Here is a 21,988-nt window from a genome sequence, read left to right on the forward strand (position 1 = left end):
GAACCCCTGTAAAGTAGATGCAAAATTTCTGTGTACATGCGTACATGCCTCCCTCTGGGGACGTCACTTCAGTTCATATACACATCCTGGAATGAAATTGGGCCTCATGGATATCATGGCTGATATTAGGGATCTCTGGATCGAGAGAATCCAGGTACAAGGCAGGTGATAACCACCCATTGGCTTTCCCTCTCAGATCTGCTTCCAGCTAAGAATGGGGAGGAGCAAACCGTGCAGTTCCTTCTCGAAGTGGTGGACATACTCCTCAACTATGTTCGCAAAACATTCGATCGCTCCACCAAGGTGCTGGACTTCCATCACCCACACCAGTTGCTGGAAGGCATGGAGGGCTTTAACTTGGAGCTCTCTGACCACCCGGAGTCCCTGGAACAGATCCTGGTTGACTGCAGAGACACCCTGAAGTATGGGGTTCGCACAGGTAAGGGCGAGAGCCAGGTGAACACACAGAAGCAATGCCCTCCATGTCCCCTGGCCAGTTGTGAGGACAGCAAACTCCTGGTGAAGGAGAAACACACCCTGGTAAAGAAAGGCAAAGTGCTCAGTGGCCATAAAATTAACCCTTGCAAAAGCTCATCATCGAGCTGGGTACAGTGGCTCATGTCTCTGATACCAGCGGCTCAGGAGGCTGAGGCAGGAGTGTCGTAACTGAGAGTTCAAAGCCAGCCTCATAGTGATGTCTTAAGCAACTCAGAGAGACCTTGTCTCTAAATAAAATATAAAAAAGTACTGAGGATGTGCTCAGTGGTTGAGCGCTCCTGGATTCAATCCTCGATACCAAAAACAAACCAAAAAACCCTCATCATTATTTCTTATAAAAATAAATTTAAAAGATACAGATACATGGTAATAGGTCAAGTTCATTTTGAGTTTCAGGCTATTCAGGACCTAGATAGCAGGTTCCCATATTCTTTCTGCCTCCATTTTCATGCCTGTTTTGTTCTGATAAGTCTTACCTACCCTTCCTTGTCATGGACACTGTGGAGAATTTGGGCCTGTTTTCCTCCCTTTCTATATTAGTTTCATAGAGCTGTCATTACAAATTACTACCAACTAGGTGATTTGAAACAGTAGCAACTTATTCTCTTACAGTTTTGGAGGCTAAAAGTTCAAAATCAAGGTGTTGGTGGAACCATGATCTCTTTGAAGCTCTCAGAGAAAATCCATCCTTGCTTCCTCCAACTTCTGGTGTTGCAGGTGTTCCTCTACTTGTAGATACATGGCTCCAGTCTCTGCCTTGCCTTCACATGGCCTTCTCCCTGAGCACAGCTGCCCAAAGTTCTCTCTTCTGAAAAGGACACCAGTCTTTGGATTAGGGCCCACTCTAATCCAGCATGACCTCACTTTACAATTCCACTCACAAAGACCCTATTTCCAAGTAAAGTCACAGTTCACAGAAACAAGAGATTAGGATTTGAATGTGTAGGGATATAATTAGGATTTGAATTTGAGGGATGTGATTCAACCCACAGCACCATCTTATTGGATAGCCAAAAAGTCAGTCTCTCTCTCTCTCTCTCTCTCTCTCTCTCTCTCTCTCTCACACACACACACACACACACACACACCCTCTCTTCACATTCTCCAAGTCTCCAAATTCTTTTTCCAACTAGGAGACCTCAAGGTTCTCCTCTTGCCTCCCTTTCATTTTACAGGGTCCTCTCTAATCAGCAATCCTGGCTAAAGTGATTTCTTTCCAATTTCCTCAGGTTCAAGGACGTTTTGGTCCTCTGAGCTGTTTCTTAGCACAGAAGTGAAGCAGCATTTTCTTTTTCCTTGTAACTCTTTCCCCTCTGCAGCTGACATGCCTGAGTTCTTGGGCAGACAGATCCTCAGGAATTAGCAGTCCTTAGCACGCTTGCCACCACATGGGGAAACCCCCAAGGCCACAACTGGCTGCCCACTGTTCTTTTTTGTTGTTGTTGTTTTGTTTTTACTTCTTTCTCTTTCTTTTTCCTTTATTTTCCTTCTCACCCTTCTTAGTCATAAGAGAGATTTAAGACCAAGACTGGGGAGGTTGGGGGAGATAGAGCAGAGCAGGGCTGTTATAATGACATAATGAGGCTGGCCAAAGAAGCTTTTTAAAATAAGGAATTCCAAATTACTTTTGAAGTCTGCCAATTCCACTAAATAACTTCTGAGTGAACCCAACTCAATTATATGTAGAAAGTCTGATAGTTAAATAGTTAAAGAAAACCACTAATAGATTTAGATGCATCTCTCTTTGGTCTGCTGGCCACCCAAGCCCTCTGGAGAACAAAAAGTATTATTTGACTGGATTTAAAATGAGTCAGAATTCCCCATGTTTGTTTTAGCTTGACTTGTTTTGGTCCACTGTTTTTTCTTTTGTTCGTTCACTTTATACATACTTTCTCAGAGAAATGAGGACTACATATTTTTATCATTATTAAACAGAAAAGAAAAATACATAATTTCATCATGATACCACATCATATCATCTCAAAACTGAAGATGCTCAGAGAAAGCAGTAATTAGTACAACATATGAATCCATTTAGGTATTTAGTCTGCAGCCATCCATTTCTGTTGCCCTGGAAGCAGGTACGCATTTACAGAATTCATAATCTTCCTAGCAATGTAAAGCTTTCCGTTGCATCTCAGGAAGTTGGCCCTCGCTAAGGTATACTGTTGCTGCCATATCATAAACAGCTCCAGGTTGCTGGTCTTTGATTTAGGTGGCAATACAGAAGCAGTAGGGTAAACCTTGCAGGTAGCTACACACAGTGAAAAAAAATTTTTTAAAAGTGCATAAATATCCAAAATAATGAATAGTTAAAACATACTAATTTTGTGAAGAGATGATGAAAGCATTTGGAAATTTCTGTATAAATTAACAAAAGACTGCTTCAGAAAAGGAACCAGCATCTATAGATTCTCTATGAACTGATACAGGTACTAGTGAGGCTTCACTCATAGTAGCTACTTAGGTGATTTATAGATACACTACATTTCTTTGATGATTGTTGTTGTTGTTCTTCCTTCTTCCTTCTTATGATGGAATATTTTAAACTAAGCAAAAGTAGAATCATATGATGAACTCCATGTACCAGCACCCTGCTTTAACTATTATCAACTCCTGACAACTTTATTTCACATGTACCTCTGCCACTGCTTCCCCCTTTTTTATATTATATGGAAGCAAATCCTCAATTTAGTATTATTGCTTCCATACATATTCTTCATCTTCAAAAACTTCATTTTTATGGGAAAAAACCCACAATGTCATTGTTTAATCTAAACACACACACACACACACACACACACACACAATTTCCAAGTGTCTCACCAATGTTGTAAATATTTTTTTTATTTTGCTTTAATTCATTTGAATCGGGATCCAAATAAGTCCCTCACATTGCAGTCGGTTAATATGTCTCCTAACCAATAGATTTTCTACTCCATCCCTTTTATTTTCACTTGCAATTTTTATATTGAAAAACTTTACTTGAAAAAATAACCCTTTATTTTTCCTGCTACATGACCTTAGGCTCTGTGCTGCTCAGTGTCTTGTCTGTCATCTGTTATTTTTGTTGGATACAGAGAGTTGGAAATTGAAATGTAAATTAGGTTGTTGCTTGATAGAAATTCTGGTAGAAAATTTTGGAAGCATAAAGTTGTAGCTATTTGCTAAAAGTAAGGTGGGGGGGACTCAGTGTGCTTTATATTTTAATGGGCAAAAAGATAATGTTTCACTCTGTATCAGCCTCTCTTTGTCCAACTTTTGCTTCTGCCATGCTGTGTGCTTTTGATGCATTATCAGATAAAGTGTGGTAGTACGTATGTATGATTCAGTTCTGTTTAATATAACATTTAATATTTGTTGTTTAAAAGTTTTCAAATGAGTGTTGCATATATATTTTAAGTGCATACATATTTTATTTTCAACAAAAAAAAATTTTTTTTGGTATCAGGAATTAAACCAGGGGTACTCAACCACTGAGCCACAATCTCCAGTCCTTTTGATTTTTTAAATTTTGAGACAGGATCTTGCTAACTTACTGAGGCTAGCTATGATCCTCAGCCTCCAGGATTACAGATATGTGCCACTGCACCCAGCTCAACAAAATTCTTTATACTCCAGGAGATCTCATAGATTCTGTTGGCACTGAACAGAATAGAGTAAATGCTATAGCTTAAACTATTCAGACAAGTCTACATGAACATCTGGAATCTGGCCCCATATGTACACTACATTTACTGTTTATGATTTTTTATTTTTTCAAAAAATCAGTATTATTTTTTGAGGGTTCTTGAGATGCAGAGATTGGTATCTTCTGACATAAGAAATCATAGTTCAGTTATTGTGAATGAGTCCCCCTCACAGCTAGGAAAGAGCAGACCATCTCAGGGAGGAGAGTTAGACCAGAAATATTTGAACACTAACTCTCTGACAGTTATTTCACAGGCAAAGGCAATTTCCACTGGAAACATAGTTGTCAGCAACTTTCTAACACCAGTTCTCTGTCACACATCCCTAGATAATCTATTGTGTTGACTCCTCCGTGACAGCAGAACCAAGCCTGCTGATATGGAGTTGAATTTTTGGTGAATGCCAAGTTGGCAAAAATTTGGCCACAGTCCTGAATTTCTGAGGACAGGGCTGTTAAAGCATAGTGTGAGTTGCACAGGGCTTCAGAGTTGAGTAGCAATAACAATTACTGCACAAGCAGCCTAATAAGTAAAGGAAGACTGTGTCTTCCTATTTCACAGAGGAGATGCTAGGTCAGCTCTGCAATCAAGTTAGTTATCAGGCACCTGGCTATATAAGGGCAAAATACATCAGCACTTGATGTCATGTTTGTTACAGCCACTCAAAGAATGATGGGATGACCTTAGTGTCAGCATCAGAGTAGGTACTTCCCCCAACCTTGGTTTAATCCAAGAGCTAAGAACCTTTTTTGAGGCCTAAAGCCTCTTCTCCATAACAAAGTTTGATTTAGGAATTAAGATCCTTGGGATGTTGAATTATAACTTGAAAAAGCTGAGAAAAACAATCAAGACCACCACATCCTCTAATTAAAAAATATGAAAGGAACTCAACTGAATGTCAATTAAAAATATTATAAAGCATGATTCGCTTTATGATAGTCACCTTTTAAAAAATATTTAAAAACATGATGCTTTAGAAGCCCATAAGTTGGGGGGCATCTTTATTACTAACGTTGGTATGGACTGGGTCAACCTGCCCTCCTTTCTCCAATATCCTTGGGTAGCCCAATTAGACAGACCACTGTGATGGGACTTCATTAATGTGATACAGTAGGACAGACCTTTTGCTTTGAAGACAGAGTGAAAAATCTGGGTTTGCCTTGATGCTTGCCTGTTATCTCTAGGTCATCCTCGATTTTTCAACCAGCTTTCCTCTGGATTGGATATCATTGGTTTAGCCGGTGAATGGCTGACATCAACTGCCAATACCAATATGTAAGTCTCATATATTCTTTTATATATATGTGTGTGTGTGTGTGTGTGTGTGTGTGTGTGTGTGTGTGTATATATATATATACATATATATATATATATATTTATATGTAGTTGTAGATGGACACAATACCTTTATTTTATTGATTTATTTTTATATGGTTTTGAAGATTGAACCCAGTGCGTCACACATGCTAGGCAAGCACTCTACCACTGAGCCACAACTCCAGCCCCTCATATATTCTTTTCATATAAGCAACCATGATCTATGACTACAGTTTATTGCTTTAAAATTTCAATTTCAGTAGTTCTGTTTTATTCCCTGGTCATTTTTTTCCCTTAAAATCTTTTAGATTTCTCACAGCCCTGGTTTAATAGTAGATACTTGATTAGTGTTTTTTTAATTGAATAATGCAACTTAAGAGAATGGTCATGAGAATTCTAGCTTTCAAAATAAGTGTGAAATTTCATGTTAGTAGACTCCATTATTCTTACTGGTATATCTTAAAAGGCTGTGTTTTGGGGTATGATCTTGGCTTCCTTTTCCCATTCATTGGTCCTTATCACTTAGGTAATATTTCTTCCATAATTAAAGCTGACATAAAGCCAATAGCCAATCTGATCAACATATTGCTTAACTAAAAATTCTAAAATGAAATTCAGCTGATACTGATACACTATACATTTCTTTCAAAATAACCAATCGTTTTGCTGAATTTGACATCTTCCCCACACTGGTTTATGTAGATAAAGCTTTCATTATTTCTAAATTCCTGTAAATGTACATGAAACTGACTCTAAGATCTTGGAGGTACAAGAACTACCTGGGTAGCCTTCTCGCAATCACCCTAAAGTTTCCTCTGCATACATGTGTCCTCTTTGGAGATAAGGACAGGAGTAATGGAGGGTCATCATAGCTTAGTAATTCCTGTCTTTTCTCTTGACAACAATCACAGCATTTCATCATGATCTATGCAGCCAGACAATGGCACCACATTCCATTAATGTATTCAGAGGAAAATAATGAAACAATTTTTTACAATAATTTAAATAATAACTGTAGAAGAATTATAAGGGTGTTAGTTATTGTGGAAATATTCAGAAAGCTAATTACCCACTTATTTATTTATTTATTCATTTTGTGTGGTGCTGGGAAATAAGCCCAGGGCCTCGTGCATGCTAAGCATGTGCTTTATCACTGAGCTATACCCATACCCTCAGCCCCACTCCGACTCTAAGTTCATGGTAGAATAGATTCTGAAAAATGAATTTAGGTCAAAGAGTGGAACTGTTTAAAATGATAAATTCCATTTGATATCAAGACAATGCAAATTATTAAAGCTCAAGGTATTCCATTTTTCTTAAATAAACTATAACCAACCACAAAACCAGACAGGCATTTTCAAATTACATATTGTTCATGTGCATTCCAAGGCTGTCTAATGCTATGACTCAAAATACTAAAACTACATTCAAGAAATGTTTCCATTAATTAAAGATTCCTGCTTTGTTTGCTAATATTAAAAACACTGACATATTTTGTAAAGTAAATGTGACAAGTGAAGCCTTCAGTGCTAAAAGGCATTAAAAAATCAACTGATTGAAAAATGAAAACGGTTTTCATGCTCTCTGCTCACAAGTCATGAGTAACTTCACAGAATGTCCACATTGGATCACAGAGACTTCAAAGGGCCAAGAGGAATTCAGGTCGAAGACAAAATTAGCTTGGATGATGGCCTCCACCCAAAAGCTCCCTTTTGCAATCTTTACTGTATTACGATTTGGGAGATAAAAATATTTCTGCAAGCACAGGCATCATAATATGCTAATTATAACTTGAAAAAAATACACTAATGCTTAATTATAGCATATAACACTAGGCAACAATTTAAATTAGAAAACACTGTTTTTTAAGTCAATAATTTCAGAAAATAAATGAGAAAAGCAGATTGTAAGGTACATATTCACTAAGGTGCAAGTATCTATAGTAATATAGGTACTGAATTTACCCACCATCTTTAAATACGTATTCTGCAGACCCTCAGCTGTGGCTTCTTAATATACCTAAGCCACTTTCAAGGTAAATAAAAGGGACTCACCCTTTTTAACCATTTATGACCAGATATTCTCCTAAAAAGACTTCTCTTCAACCAGAAAGATCCCACAAATTATTCTTTGTCTGTGTTCATAAAATCAAAATTCCTTACTTTTTTCTTACCTCAGCTCAGTCATGAAACACTAAAATATGTCCCAGCCATCTGAGGTCAAGGCCAGTCCAACTAAATGACACATAGTAATTGCCACTGTACCGAACAGTAGATATTTATAAAATATGATCTGATTCCAGTAGATCGATAGAGGAGGTTATTTAAAATAGTGAAATAGTTTCTGTCAGTTTTGGAGAAAAGGCATTGTCTGAAGAAGTAATAACTATTATCTAGAAATCATTCTAAGCCAGTTCCCCTGGAAGATCATGAAATGTGGCAGCACTGTAGGAGCTTAGGCAGCATTTGTTCCCTTGGGACAATTCCTTCTCCAGCTGGGAACAGCATTCAAAATATGTCTGGGGAAGAATGGCAAAAAGAATCTTTCATTGGCAGAGCATGATTTAATTAGTGATATCCCCTTTTCCCCACTTGGCCTTGCACTGAGTATGGGGGCAGTAGTGATAGAGAATAATTACTATATTTCTCTGTACAGTCCCTTAAAAGAACTGTCTAATATTCTCATTCAAGTAGCAAAGGGTAAGGTGCCTCTTAGCAAAGAAAGAACATTTGAACATTTATGCTTATGCCTCTACACCTGCTTATGCATGTAGCTTCGAGATCTGTTCTTCCACGCAAGGACCCAGTGAATCTTCAAAGAAAACTTGCAAATATGTAGTTGTCCTTGGCACATCCAGTTCTTTTCTTCCAAGAACAAATGTGCAGGTTGAGCAGTGCCCAAGTGTAAACGACAGCCTCTCTCAAACACCTGATGGCAATATATAATCTTAATGGCCAGCTCTATCACAACCCTTTGCTATGAGGTTATGATTTCAAGCATCTAGTGCTTTATTTTCATAGGAGTTACATAGGAGAAATTTCCTATGGGAGTTATCAGTCATCGAATACTACCAGGCAGGCTGTTAGAGAGGAGCCTACAGTAAGCAGTTCTCATTTGTCACACACACACACAAAAAAAGCAGCTATGACATGAAAGTCTTGGGATTTGGGTTCTGAAAGACGCCAAAGTGAAATCTTAACCCAAGACATAGAATTTCTCTGAACATCATTTGCTTCATCAGAAAAATGGGGGATGATAATATCCATCCTACAAAGTGGTTCTGAAAACTAAGAAAGGTTGCAGTCCTAAACGCCTAGTGGATACAAGATGCAGTGCACACACTTAGGAGAGGCAGCTACCTCACAGGTCACTGTTGTCATTTGAGACCTCCCCATTCAGCTTTGTGGATTTTTCTTTTTTTCTTTTTCTTTTTCAGTCTGTCTTCAACTCTGGACAACAGAGGTTTCACTAAGCTCCCCTCAAACATATTACCTTTTAAGATTAACCCATAACTATAGAGTGAGGAATCTAAGAAATATCAAGATACATAGTCACCTTGTGTTTTAGTCAGTATTTTTGCTGCTGTGACTAAAAGATCTGACCAGAACAACTGTAAAAGAGAAAAAGTTTATATGGGGGCTCACAGTTTCAGAGGTCTCAATCCATAGACAGTAGGCTCCATTCCTCAGGGCTCAGATGAAGCAGAACATCATGGTGGAAGAGTGTGACAAGGGAAGCAGCTCACATGATGATCAGGAAGCAGAGAGAAGTATTCTCTTACCAGATACAAACATAGACCTCAGAGCCACACCCCAGTGCCCCACCTCCTCCAGCCACACCCACCTGCCTTCAGTTACCATTCAGTTAATCCCATCAGAGGATTAATTCATTGATTGGGTTAAGACTCCCACAACCCAATCACTTCTCTGAACTTTCTTGCATTGTCTCACACGTGAGCTTTTCTAGGACACCTCACATCCAAACCATAACACCATGGAAGATTATTTCTTTCCTTCTTTAAAGAAGTCCTCATTTTGATAGTCACCAGGGATCCAGGTTCCTTGTGTCTTTTTGATCTATATTGTAGCATATGGCTCTCATCCATATGCTACATGTTGGCTTCTGGAATTCTAGCCTGTATTTCTATGTTCCAGAACACAGGAAGGAGGAAAACAGGAAAGAGTGAAGGCTAAGGAAAGGAGAAGGAGTAAGGAGGAGGGAAGGAGGAAGGAAAGGCAAGCAGGTAAAAAGGGAACACTCTCCCTACTACTAAGAAACCTCAAAAGTCACATGCAGCATTTCCCATAGCAACAGTTTAGCCAGAACTTAGGCCCATGGGCACACTTAAGGAGGCCAGAAAACATAATCTTTGATCTGGGTGAATTGCAACCTTAAAAAAATTAATGAAGAAAGGGAAAATTGATATGGTTAGCAACTAGCAGACTCTGCCACAAGGGAACTACAGAGGTTTGACAATCAATTTGCCTTGGTCCTGAATAAATCCCACTAGGAAAGTGAGTTGTACCACTAAAAAGGAGCTGACTCACGTCCCTACTCAGAATTTAGAAAGGCTCAGAATTCTCCTTTAGTGCTACTCTGTGAGTATCCCCATCTTACCGTTTAAATCCTTACTTCCAGTCCCATGTTCTCATGCTATGACCCAAAGTATTTTGCAGATTAGTGTCTTGTTCTCTGATTCTGAAATGTGATCTTGAACTCTGACGTAAGCATCTAATCAGCTGCTTCTGAATCCATATTTAACCTTGGATCTCTTTATTTCATCTGTTTTCATCTGTTATATAGGGAAAGAGTACCTAACCTGGGGTCCAGATTGTGTAAGAGGAGAATTTCCTATAATTATACACAAAATAATGTGCATAACTTTTTACCTAGAGATAGGGACCTAGCTTTCCTAGGATTCCTAAGGGAGTTTGTGACCCTCCCACATTAAGTCAAGAACTTCTGCTCTATGGTAAACTTTAAGACCTTCTATAAGGCTTTGGGTGCAAGCATACTTCCCCCAAAACAATTATAAACATGACCTAGAATGGGAAGGCAGGGTAAGAAGTGGCGTTAGGAATAGGGAACACGACGTTATCCCATTTGTCAGTTAGGAATAGGGAACACCACGTTATTCCATGGATCAACAGCCATGGGCCAGTCTCCCAGCTCATAGGAGAGGAAGAATGTCAGATTAAGATTATGAGCCAGAATAAGTTTGTTGTTAGTTTGGGAAAATTGATCCTTCAGACCTAGGCAGGGACTGTCAAACAGGAGGTACCTTAGGTCAAGAGTCAGATGCTGGATTCCCCTAAGAAGCTTCCTCCTCAAGATTGGGAATTCTTCATCTCCTCCATGCATAGGATATTGCCTGGCACTTAGTAAGCATTGGATGAATAGAACTGAAAAAAGTTTAGGAATCAAGTGCCTGGCATAAATAACGAAATAGACAATAACGAATAAATAACGAAATAGACAAGGTCAGATAGCCTCATGATAGAACCTTCTTGACTTCCTATAGAACCTGAAAGTAATGGCCATGTTACTGGTCTTAGGTAAGAACAATTCATGCAAACCTGAAGCCTAAGTAGATTGAAATCATGAAACTCAGAGCTGAACCAAGCCCCTGGTCTTTGGTACTGTGCCTTCTCTCTTCCCCATGCAGTTCGCATCTGGCTGTCTAACACCAACTTAATTCTAACTCAGCTTTCATACAATCCTTGATACGTTATAGTAAATGATTTCATTTGTTCCTTGCCTTACCCCAGAGAGATTTCTTTGGTATTGTAAGATTCTAGCACACACACTTGCCATCTATATCTCTTCACCATGCAAACATTTTTGCCATTCCAACTTTTCCAAAAATCTGTGGAACCACTGATAATTCATTTGTTCAAGAATGGGTGGAAGCACATCATGAGTTTGCCTCTTGATACACTCAGCAGCACAGGCTAAACCAGGAATCCTTCTCTTCTTCTTCCTTTATCAGGCCATCAGACATGAGGGAGTGTTGGTTGCTACGGTGATGGGGCTCAGAGCAGAACCAAAGCATGATTGTGACCTCCAGAGGTGATGGTAACTGAACACATGGTTCCCAAGGGTCTTCCTCCTAAATTTCCAGGGGCCTCCCAAGGAAAATGGACATGTTCTTTTTGGAAACAAAATTCTTTTACCAACAGACATTTCCTGAGGATCCTCTCGGATCTTTTTGTCCTCTTCTATTGTCGTGTGATTAATGTGACTGCTTTTTCCTCTATCATTAAAACTTAGTAGCTCCACCTGTGTCTCATGTACAGCATGAGTTATCTCGTCCTTGCAAATGGCTTTTCTAAATCATTTAACAAGCAAGAATCCCCATTAGTCCTAGTCACTAGCACACCCTAACCAGTGACATCACTTGACTGAGTCGGTCTAGGCATCTCTCTTCAGCCCAGCCCACAGACTCAAATGCTTAAGAAGTTCAAGCAGAACCAACAAAGACAAAGAGCCTTAGAGCTTAGTAAATATCTTTTGGTCTTCTGGCTTAATTTTAGGTAGATGGACCTTCCTTCATTTCTCTTAGGCTCTGTTTGGTGCATGATCTTGTTTCAATGACTGTTCTACTAGACTGTGCCTCTGCTTTGAATTGCTTTGAAAGAGCATGGCTTGCCACTTTCACATCAATTTATTAGGAGACAAATGTAACCTGCCCGGAGATCTGATGCCCACAGTTAACTGTGTATGCCAGTTGACTATCTTCTTGTTATTTATAATTTGTAATTAGAAAGTCATCACTTATAATTACTCTTGACAGATATTGACCTCAGAGAATTATAGATACATAGCTGTCCTTGGGGAATATCAGTAGAAAAACCATGTAGATAATTATATTAAGGTTTTTAAAACATGGGTCAATATTTCCAATTATTTTCACAGTTAGCTCTCAGATGTTTACATTATTTGTAAAAAACAGACTTTGGCTCTGGTTTTTATAGATTCTACAAGTGTGAAACTGGCAGTCCTTTTTAGAAATGTTGCAAACCAATTTTCAGGAGAACTTAGAATATATTTTTTTCAATTAACATTTGCTCTGTCCCACACTAAGTCTTAAAGGTGAAAGGTAAAAACGACCCAGAAAAGTCATTACCTTTCCTTCTATTCCTCTGGGTGAACCATACCTAAGACTGATGAATCTGTTCTGCTGGTGAAGTACCACAGAGCACACCCTCCCACCACCACCACCTCTCTCCCTCTCTTGGTTATCCAGGCTGGTTTCTGACATTTTATAATTGGTGAGTTAATGCATTTCCAGGAAATGAATTGTTTTAGGGGTTTTGAACATCTGTTTAGAATCCAAGTTCTAAACCAATTGTCTGTGTTCCAAAAATAAGTGATTTCACTTCTTTATTTTCATCCTTTTTCTTAACATCTTTTCAGGTTTACATATGAAATTGCACCCGTGTTTGTCCTCATGGAGCAAATAACTCTTAAGAAGATGAGAGAGATGATTGGATGGTCAAGTAAAGATGGTGATGGGATATTTTCTCCTGGTAGGTTTCTCTGACTGTCCTCAAGGTTTTATAATATGGGTCCTTGGGATTCTTGGATGAAGGCTAGCAAGAATGCTACATTTTCTCTGAACTAAAAAAGGCTGTGCCTAAATCAGTACAAAGTAACAAAGGCTGTATGAGGTCATGCTACACAAAGCTTCACTGTCAATAGCAGTTTGATGTGCTGGAGAATCAGTGTGTCAAGATTATTAATGAACTGATTAACTTCAGCCAAATTGTGTATCTACTTTGAATCTCTAGTTCAACGTAGATACAACAAGGCTGAGGCAGGAGAATGGTAAATTCGAGGCCCACCTGGATGACTTAGTAAACTCCTTTCTCAAGATAAAAGTGAAAAGGGCTAAAAATGTAGCTCAGTAATCAATTACCCCCAAATTTAATTCTCAGTACCACCAGGACAAAAAAAAAAAAAGTATCAGTAATCTTAAAAACAAAGACAGGTATTCTTGGAGTAGGGAGGAGTTTTAGATGGTGTCAGAGAGAGTGTGATTGTGTGCAAGGTGGAGAGAAGAAATAAAAAATGCAACTGTCCAGGCAATTCAAGCAGACCATGAATTTGCCCATTTCATTTCAGGTAACTGATGGAAAAGTGGCTAGTTTCCAGTAGCCATACATACCTCAATAGTTACCTCAATTCTCCTTGTGTCTTTATCCAGTTAAAACATGAATTCATTTTTATTTAAGTAAACTTAAAGCTCTCCTAAATGACTCAAAAACCCAGTCACTAAACAATGTCACTATTTCCTTCTGTAGGTTTCATTACTCTCTCTTGCTCTCTCTTTCCCTCTCGTCTTTCTGGACTCAGGAAACAGATTCATTTTTGTTCAGTAAATAGATTGAACAGACAGTAGAAGCCGAAAGGTTGTAACTCACCCATCTCTTTGTAGCTACTGCTGCCACATCCTCTTGTATTTCTATCTAGGCTTCCTCTGGGAGGGGCACTGGAGTAAGTGAATCACCTCCAGCCAGATTGCCTACATGGCCTTGGAAGTGAGTGTGGGCACTTCTTTTCCCAGGGACAAGGGTCCAGAGAGAGGCCCTGGCAATAGGGAAGCCCCCCAAAAATATCAGGATATTATCCTTGCCCTTCCTGACCTCCTTTCTTTCTTGAGACACCAGCTCAGGCTTTGAGCTAGAAGCAATAATGAAAGAGCCCGTATGTCTGCTTGCTGATAGGGGGAGCCATATCCAACATGTACGGCATCATGGCTGCTCGCTACAAGTACTTCCCGGAAGTTAAGACAAAGGGCATGGCCGCTGTGCCCAAACTGGTCCTCTTCACCTCAGAACACGTGAGTCAGGGGCTTTGGCACATGGATGCAGGTGTTTTCCAAGGCACTGTTAAACTTTTAACCTTAAGCCTCCATGTGTTGCAGAGTCACTATTCCATAAAGAAAGCTGGGGCTGCGCTTGGCTTTGGAACTGACAATGTGATTTTGATAAAGTGCAATGAAAGGTAGGCAGGGGAGAGTGAATATTAGGTTCTTGATGTATTAAATGTGTTCATCTGTTAAATTTGTTTTATTGTGCTTAAGGACTGGTGCAGTACAGTGTGCCAAGCTGCTAATGGTCTGTTGAAAATACCCGATTAAATTACTTTTTTTGCTGCTGCTGCTATAAGTTTTTTCATGTGCAGTCTCACTGATTCTTCATTTTAACTTCCCTCCTTTTACAATAATTACAGGGGAAAGATAATTCCAGCTGATTTAGAGGCAAAGATTCTTGAAGCCAAGCAAAAGGTATGTACAATATAGTACACCTGTACTCCAGTGACTATGAATTTTTTAAAATGCCCTATTTCTGATCTAGACAATGAAAATCTTTGACCCTTAGATAATTTTATGTTTCTAAAATTCTTTTCTCAGATATTTGCTTATTTGCAAATTATGAAATAATTTGACCTCAAACGACTTGTAGATTGATGTCTACAAAATATTAGTTTTCTTTTTGAAAAATGAAAAATTTAGTCCCTAAACCACTTGCCTTCTTTATGCAAAGTGATTAGTTTGATATTCTTCAATAAATCAACTCCCTAAGCATTAGGAAGATCCAGCCTAATTGGACTTGTTTCTTCTTAAGTATGACCTCATTTTATTAAGAACATTTTAGCTTTAGAATTGTGTTACGCAAAGTGCTTTCATGCCCTAGCAGATGGCCAGGGGTATTTGGCAAATCCAGCCTCAACAAACTCTATTAAACAAACAAATTTCACAGAACAGATGTATCCTCAAGTCATTGCCAGGTAGCGGCCAGGCCATTTCCAACACATTGTTGTTTGGGTTATCTTTTTGTATCTCCTTCTCTAATTGTAGTTGTTTGCTGGGGTCTCTGCAGAGAAGGAAATGTTGCTAGGTCTGAGCAAGAAGGAGAGGTGAGAGACCTGAGCTTCAGAAGCACCTGAGATTCAGATTTCCCCAACCTGTTTTATCTTTATAATCCACTTCCTCATTTGCTTCTTGTTCACATCAGATTTCACCAGGTGTTACTGTGTTAGCTTCCACAGTGTATAGACCTATTCTAAATAACTGAACAATTTTGGTTCAATTGTTTATATCAATGAACTTAAAACAACACAACACCTACAAAAAACAACATCCAGATGATATTCAGAAATGAAATATTTGGAATTATACCTGCCCATCACTCCAAACCCCTGTCACATACATTTATTTATTTAGCCACAGAACTTACCACTAAATGTAGAGTGTATTTTGATTATTTAATTTTATAATCTGTCACTTTTCCCTCCTTCTAGAATGTAAACTTGGTGAATGCAGAATTTATCTACTCTGCTCACTGCTATAGCCCATCATCTACAACAGGGCCTGGCACATAAAAGTTACTAAAAGTTGAATGAATGAGTGAATGAACCAACAAAGAATACTACCATACCAGCTCTGTTGATCACTGTTTGAAATAAATGCTATTACTTTCTTCCAATTCATATGAAAGTGGGAAAATGAGAAAGGTTAAAAGCACTAATCAGCTTTCTCTCTCTCTCTCTCTCTCTCTCTCTCTCTCTCTCTCTCTCTCTCTCTCTCCTCATAGGGATATGTTCCTCTTTATGTCAATGCAACTGCTGGCACAACTGTTTATGGCGCTTTTGATCCGATACAAGAGATTGCAGATATTTGTGAGAAATACAACCTTTGGCTCCATGTCGATGTAAGTGCTATAATTCACAGAGCAGCCCAGTCCATTCAGGGAATGGAAGCAGCTCTGTTTTATGATTTGCTTCAAGCTGCTCCCAACACCCCAGCTGGCCTTTTCTGCACACCAAGGTAGTTTCAGCTCTTCCCTGGTCACTAGCCAGCTAATCAGGACTGATACCTACCAGAGACCTGGGACTCTTCCAGTTCCTTACTGTTCAGTTGCTATCCTCTGTGGTTCTTCCTAGACTATGGTTTCTATTGCCTTTCCAGGTTCCTTTGTTCAAACAAATGGCTACAGAGTACAATATAGCTGATTTCAAAGGGGAAAAGTGTAGGACACCATATACAGAAAGTGACTACGAATGTGAACACTCAGCTACCTGCCTGAAGTCCAACCTTCTAGGACATTTTTCTAAAAAGAGTGCCTACCAGCTACATGCAGGAAAAATAAGGAAATATATAGAAGATATTATCAACTAAGAGGTTTAGTCCCAAATTTCCCTGGCAATACAAAAGGTGCACTTTCACATGTGTGATTGGGTGTCTTTTTCCTTTGTTTCTGTCCATCCTTTGATGCATTTAACTTCTTACAACAGGACAATGGGGACATCTGCCCTGCTACTGAACAATAACTAACAAAAGCTGCTGTGTCGGATAACATGCCAAGCTATCTAGAAAACATGTATCAGTACCCACGAAAATGTCCTGCTGCTGCTGGAGCTTGGTGGGACCTCCAGACTGGTGGGAGTTGATGCTTTCTGATTTTCTCAGGAGCTTTTAGAATTCTGTTCTAGGAAGAAGCAGACAGCATGCCCCAGCCCTTGGGGTAGCTTTCAGGACCTCCTTAGGAGACTCACAGTATCCCTGGCTTTCTACAGTACTTTGGGTCTTGGACCTGGCTTATGGGTATCAGTCAGAGAGCTGACATTCAATTGGAAGAACTTTATGCTTCTTTCTTTCTTTCTTTCTTTCTTTCTTCCTTCCTTCCTTCCTTCCTTCCTTCCTTCCTTCCTTCCTTCCTGGTGCTAGAGATGGAACCCAGGGCCACCCACATGCTAGGCAAGTGCTCTACCACTGAGCTACATTCCCAGCCCAGAACTTCTGGTAAAGAAATGATCAATATTGAGGGTACTGGTTGAATAGGGTGGGCTCCTTTTATCAAAGAAGCTTGCTTTTCACCTTTTATGTTCTGCTGGTGTGTTCCTAGTGGTGTGGAGTGACTGGTCTTAGATCTCAATGTCGCTGCTCCTCTCCCTCCTTTCTCTGTCCTCACAGGCTGCCTGGGGCGGTGGGCTGCTCATGTCCAGGAAGCACCGCCATAAACTCAGCGGCATAGAAAGGTATGGGCCACACATGCTGGGCCTCCCTGCATCCAGAACACCAAACACGCTGTGCTCTGATGTCAGCCTGCCCTGATTGCCAACACCTTTTCTCTGACTTAGTTCACTCTTAGTTCAGCAGGCATTTATTGAGCACTTACTGTATGATTGATTTATTAGTCAAATGAGTCCTCTGTGCATTCACAAATTAGATCCCTAAACAAGCAATTATAACACTGTGTCATAAGTGTGACAGTAGATAAAATTGCAGGTGCCCAGGATGGAGAGAAGAGACACTAAATAGTGTGGGGATTTATTTGGAGGCTCAATCAGAGTTAGCCCAGGGTACAAGAAAGTCCAGCCATTCCATTTATTTTTTATTTTATTTTTGTTTTTCCTCAGTAAACTGACTCCTGGGAAAATAACAAGATGCTCAGCTCCAGCTACCTTGTCTTAGCAGTACTGGGATAAAGGAAGACAGGAAGCAAGAATATGGGAAAGAGTGTTCTAGGCAGTGGGAATGGCAAGCGCAAAGGCCCTGAGGCAGGACTGTTCTTGGCAAACTGAAGAACCAGCAGAGAAACCAGTGAGGCTGGAGCAAAGCAGTGGGGTGGGTTAAGAGCAGACTACGATGGGAGAGATGGATGTGGAGCAAGTACCAGGCAGCACACCATGATTTCTTTTCTAGCAAGAACTCTGGCTTTTGTTACCACTCCTCCCTTCTGTCTCAGTTTCAAAGTGCCAGTGTCAAGATGGGCGAGACTGCTGTTTGAAGCATGATTATATAGTCCTATAACTTGGAAAATAATATATGCAATGACCATGAGCCAGCCCAACTGGACATGAAATTTTTCAGGCAGTTTTCTCTTCCCATCTTTGACTCTAGGAAAACCTAAAATATTTCGTACCAGACTTTTTTTTTTTTAACATTTTAAATGTTAAAAAAATGTGTCTTTTAAATAAAACTGAATTCATACCCTGTCTTATTACTTTCCATTTATAGCAGTAAAAATAATAATAATTTACTTCAGACCTTCGAGATATTCAGAGAACCATTTAAGACATTTTATGAGATCTTAATATGATTTTTAAATGACTTGATAAATGACAGCAATGAGAAAACTGATCAAATTCACTACCTTTTAAATGTGGCTTCACATGAACGCTTTTTCGTGAGGTCAGAAGTTAATTAACTTGCCTTGGGAGTACTCACAGTTTTCTTTCACAAGGTTTTCTTGCTTATGCACTTAGGGGGAAAGTACTTGAGGCCTTTCTCTCTTCTCCTTGAAATGCAGTGCACATATGCACTAAGTTATTCCCCCTCTAAAGGACTAAGAAAGATGAAGAGGTTAAAAATTCACAGCAAGGGTTTAGTGCGAAGAGTAGAGGCAGTATAATTCCAAGGCAATTGCTCTGTCAGGGAAAAGCAGCTGTTCACAGATATGAAAACACAGTGCTCAGCTGTGGGCCAGGCTATGGGGCAAGAAGTCTGTAACCCACTGAAGCAAGTTACCCAAGTTTTAATCAACATACATACTTGGTTATTTCTGTAATTCCTGGCCCATGTGCTCCTTCACCATCTAATTGTGTCTGATGGACTGATGCTGTTGCTAGGAGACAGTGCTTGTTGGGTTAGCATTGCAGCCCAAACTGGCAAAAATCATGCTCATTTAGCATTTAAACAGTGCTGCTAAAGTAAATTAATAAATAATAAATTTAGAAGATTTTTAAAAATAGGAGGAAAAATCAATGCAACTAGTTGGTCAAAGTCTAGAATAGTCTCACAGTTGATTTTTACTTTCAGGTGTCACTCTTTATTACTGCACCATACATAGGTAGGTTCCATGTCACCCATCCATTTTAAAAATAAGAACAGAAAGGCACAAAGAATCCAAGGTCTGGTGCCCAGAGGGAGACAGTCTAGTGGAGTGGGCGTGAGCGCGGGCGCGGGCTCTACAGTTAGACTCCTGGATTTGAATCTTTGCACCAGTCCTTCCCAGCTGTGTGACTTTAGGTAACACATTTAACCTTGTACATCAGTTTCTCCATCTAAATTAGGAGCAGTAATAGTACCTATATCATAGGGTTGTGTGGGAATTATGTGTTCCAGGCACTATTATAAGTATTTTATATTTATTAACTCATTTTATCCTTTATTTGATTCTATGAGGTAGACTTCCCATCTTACCGATGGGAACAGTGAGGCCCGGAGGAGTTATGTAACCTGCCCAAGTTTGCAAATGTCAGAGCCAGGATTTAGACTTGGACAGGTTGGCTTCAAAATCTGAGCTCTTAACCACACTCCCATATCGATATATGCCTAAAGCTCAAAGAACAATCAAACACATAAATTCTCCATAAATGTTACCTATGATTAATAGCAGTTACTTAGCAGATGCACTCTGCAATGTAATACTCTGAAACTGCCCGCAAATATTTATTACTAGATTGTCAACTTAGGAGAATAGGCGGGGAAAGATTTCTGACTCAAGTGGAGACGGGTGGCGTTTTCATCCACAGGGCATTTGCCTCTCTCTCAACTCCTGCACCTTCTCCTCAAAGGATCATGTGCTTCTTTCAGGGCCAACTCAGTCACCTGGAACCCTCACAAACTGATGGGCGTGCTGCTACAGTGCTCTGCCATTCTCGTCAGGGAAAAGGTCTGTACTCCCTGCAGAGATTCACTGACCGCCTGCAGGTCCATTTGAAGGCACAAGAAGGGAAAAGCGTGGGGTCCTTTCACATACTTGCCGGCTAACTCACAAGATTGGCAGCCCCATTGTGAGACTGTGGTTACTGTCCTTTCCTGCCCTTGTGGCTCACCTAGATTCTTTTCCAGGCTCTTGCATCGACTGCCCTTCCTCCTTGTTCAGTACCAACCTGTCAGTGAATTATTTGTGCATCCCTTCGTGTTTGCACAAATATGAGAGTGATCAGGTGAAGAAAAAAGTGCTCACTGGAACAGACTTTGAATTCTTAGTATGAATTCTTAGTATGAATGGCTGAAATAAGGAAAAAATCAGTTCTTGCCTAAGGAACAAGAACTACAAATACCAACACATAACAATAGGAGCCTGCCTTCCAAAGCATCTCTGCTTCCTAAAACTGCTGCACCCTAAGGCATCCTAGAAAGCCCAGCTTGAGAAACCTAGACCTGCATAGCCCTTGACTCCACTCAGACACCAAGTCCCTGTTAACTTCATAGCAGATCTTGAAAAAGTCAGGGGACTTTTGGGAGGCACTCTTGGGGAGAAATTTTCTTCCCATCATGAAACTGTTCCACCCATTTAGGAAGTTTATATCCTTAATGCCTGCTCACTGAATGCCATAGCACTTCCCAGACTTTGAAACAACTCACAACACACACACACACACACACACACACACACACACACACACACACACTCTTCCAAATGCCCTGAGAGGGATAGGGCATCTGAGGAAAGAGATCATTTGCTCATCAATGACAGAGGGCAAAAGGGAAAAGTTTTTTCAGGAGTGGTTTTAGAGAAGGATATCAGAACAAGTATAAGCCCTCAGAAAGTCATCAGCAGAAAGACTGCATGTGACCCCCAGTCCCCTCTGTGCATCGACATCTCTAATCTGTGAATACAGATGCACGCACCTTGATTTCCACGACAGGGTATACTCCAAGGATGCAACCAGATGTGTGCAGGGTACCTCTTCCAGCCGGACAAGCAATATGATGTCTCCTACGACACGGGGGACAAGGCAATTCAGTGTGGCCGCCATGTGGACATCTTCAAGTTCTGGCTGATGTGGAAAGCAAAGGTATGAAGGGGGACATTTGGGAAATAGAGCAGAAATGTAATTTGCACAGACCGCCTGTGAAAGAGATGCCATGGTATAACACGGATAACTCACTATGTGTGTGATCAATACTTAGATAATTGACTTAACTGTATTTTCTTTGTGAATGAAATAAGTTTATCGCTTAGGCCGAACTCTCTCTTCTTCCTTCAGTTCTGTATCCTCAGTTTGAATTATCATGAAGTTTTCTTATAACTTTCTCTTATAACAACTAAAACTTGTGCTAAGATAAGGATTTCTACAGCAATCCGTAGGGATGCTGAAATTACCTAGTGTAGACATAAAGAAAGAGGTAAAAGATAAAACAACTGCCTTACACTGAGAAGAACTCTAATTTCCTTTATGAGGCCTCTCATCAGGGAATATATATGACAGTTTCAAGTTCTATTTAAGAAATGCCTTCTCCATTATTTGTACTTTATACACTGTTCTAGAAACTACACAATGTGTGTGTGTGTTGCTGAGGATTGGAAACTGCATACTTTGAGAAATCCTGTACTAGACTGAAACATGCTGTTTTAGCCATCTTCAGGCTCCTGGGTTGCACTTCAGTTCATAGGGGGACAAAGCTTAACTATTAGAATTTCCCCAAAAATAAGAGTAATAGAGAAGATTACTAGTAACTGTTTCAA

The 21,988-nt window shown here is 39.8% G+C and overlaps 1 protein-coding gene and 1 long non-coding RNA gene across 4 annotated transcripts in view; one reads left to right on the plus strand and one right to left on the minus strand.

Annotated features, from left to right (window-relative positions):
• The window catches only part of GAD1 (glutamate decarboxylase 1), a 40,119-nt gene that overhangs the window by 12,565 nt on the left and 5,566 nt on the right, over positions 1–21,988 (plus strand). The window contains exons 5-14 of one of the 2 annotated variants that reach the window (XM_081261284.1): positions 197–439; positions 5,372–5,462; positions 12,921–13,033; positions 14,231–14,346; positions 14,431–14,510; positions 14,739–14,793; positions 16,103–16,219; positions 17,482–17,546; positions 20,107–20,185; positions 21,168–21,317. In XM_081261284.1, the coding sequence (XP_081117410.1) occupies positions 197–439; positions 5,372–5,462; positions 12,921–13,033; positions 14,231–14,346; positions 14,431–14,510; positions 14,739–14,793; positions 16,103–16,219; positions 17,482–17,546; positions 20,107–20,185; positions 21,168–21,317 (1,109 nt within the window). Of the gene's footprint in view, positions 1–196; positions 440–5,371; positions 5,463–11,493; positions 11,580–12,920; positions 13,034–14,230; positions 14,347–14,430; positions 14,511–14,738; positions 14,794–16,102; positions 16,220–17,481; positions 17,547–20,106; positions 20,186–21,167; positions 21,318–21,988 lie in introns of those variants that run through there. The other variant, XM_081261285.1, reaches the window with a different exon arrangement.
• Positions 382–21,282, minus strand: LOC308630744. Of its 2 annotated transcripts, none has more exons than XR_014018016.1 (3): positions 21,151–21,282; positions 1,109–1,306; positions 382–516 (listed from the first exon to the last, which is right to left on the minus strand). It is a non-coding gene; the product is annotated as an uncharacterized lncRNA (long non-coding RNA). The 2 variants fall into 2 exon arrangements; XR_014018017.1 differs by lacking the exon at positions 21,151–21,282 and adding an exon at positions 9,149–10,109.

This window comes from Spermophilus citellus, assembly GCF_964194105.1.
Source record: "Spermophilus citellus genome assembly, chromosome: 11".
Lineage (NCBI taxonomy): Eukaryota > Metazoa > Chordata > Mammalia > Rodentia > Sciuridae > Spermophilus > Spermophilus citellus.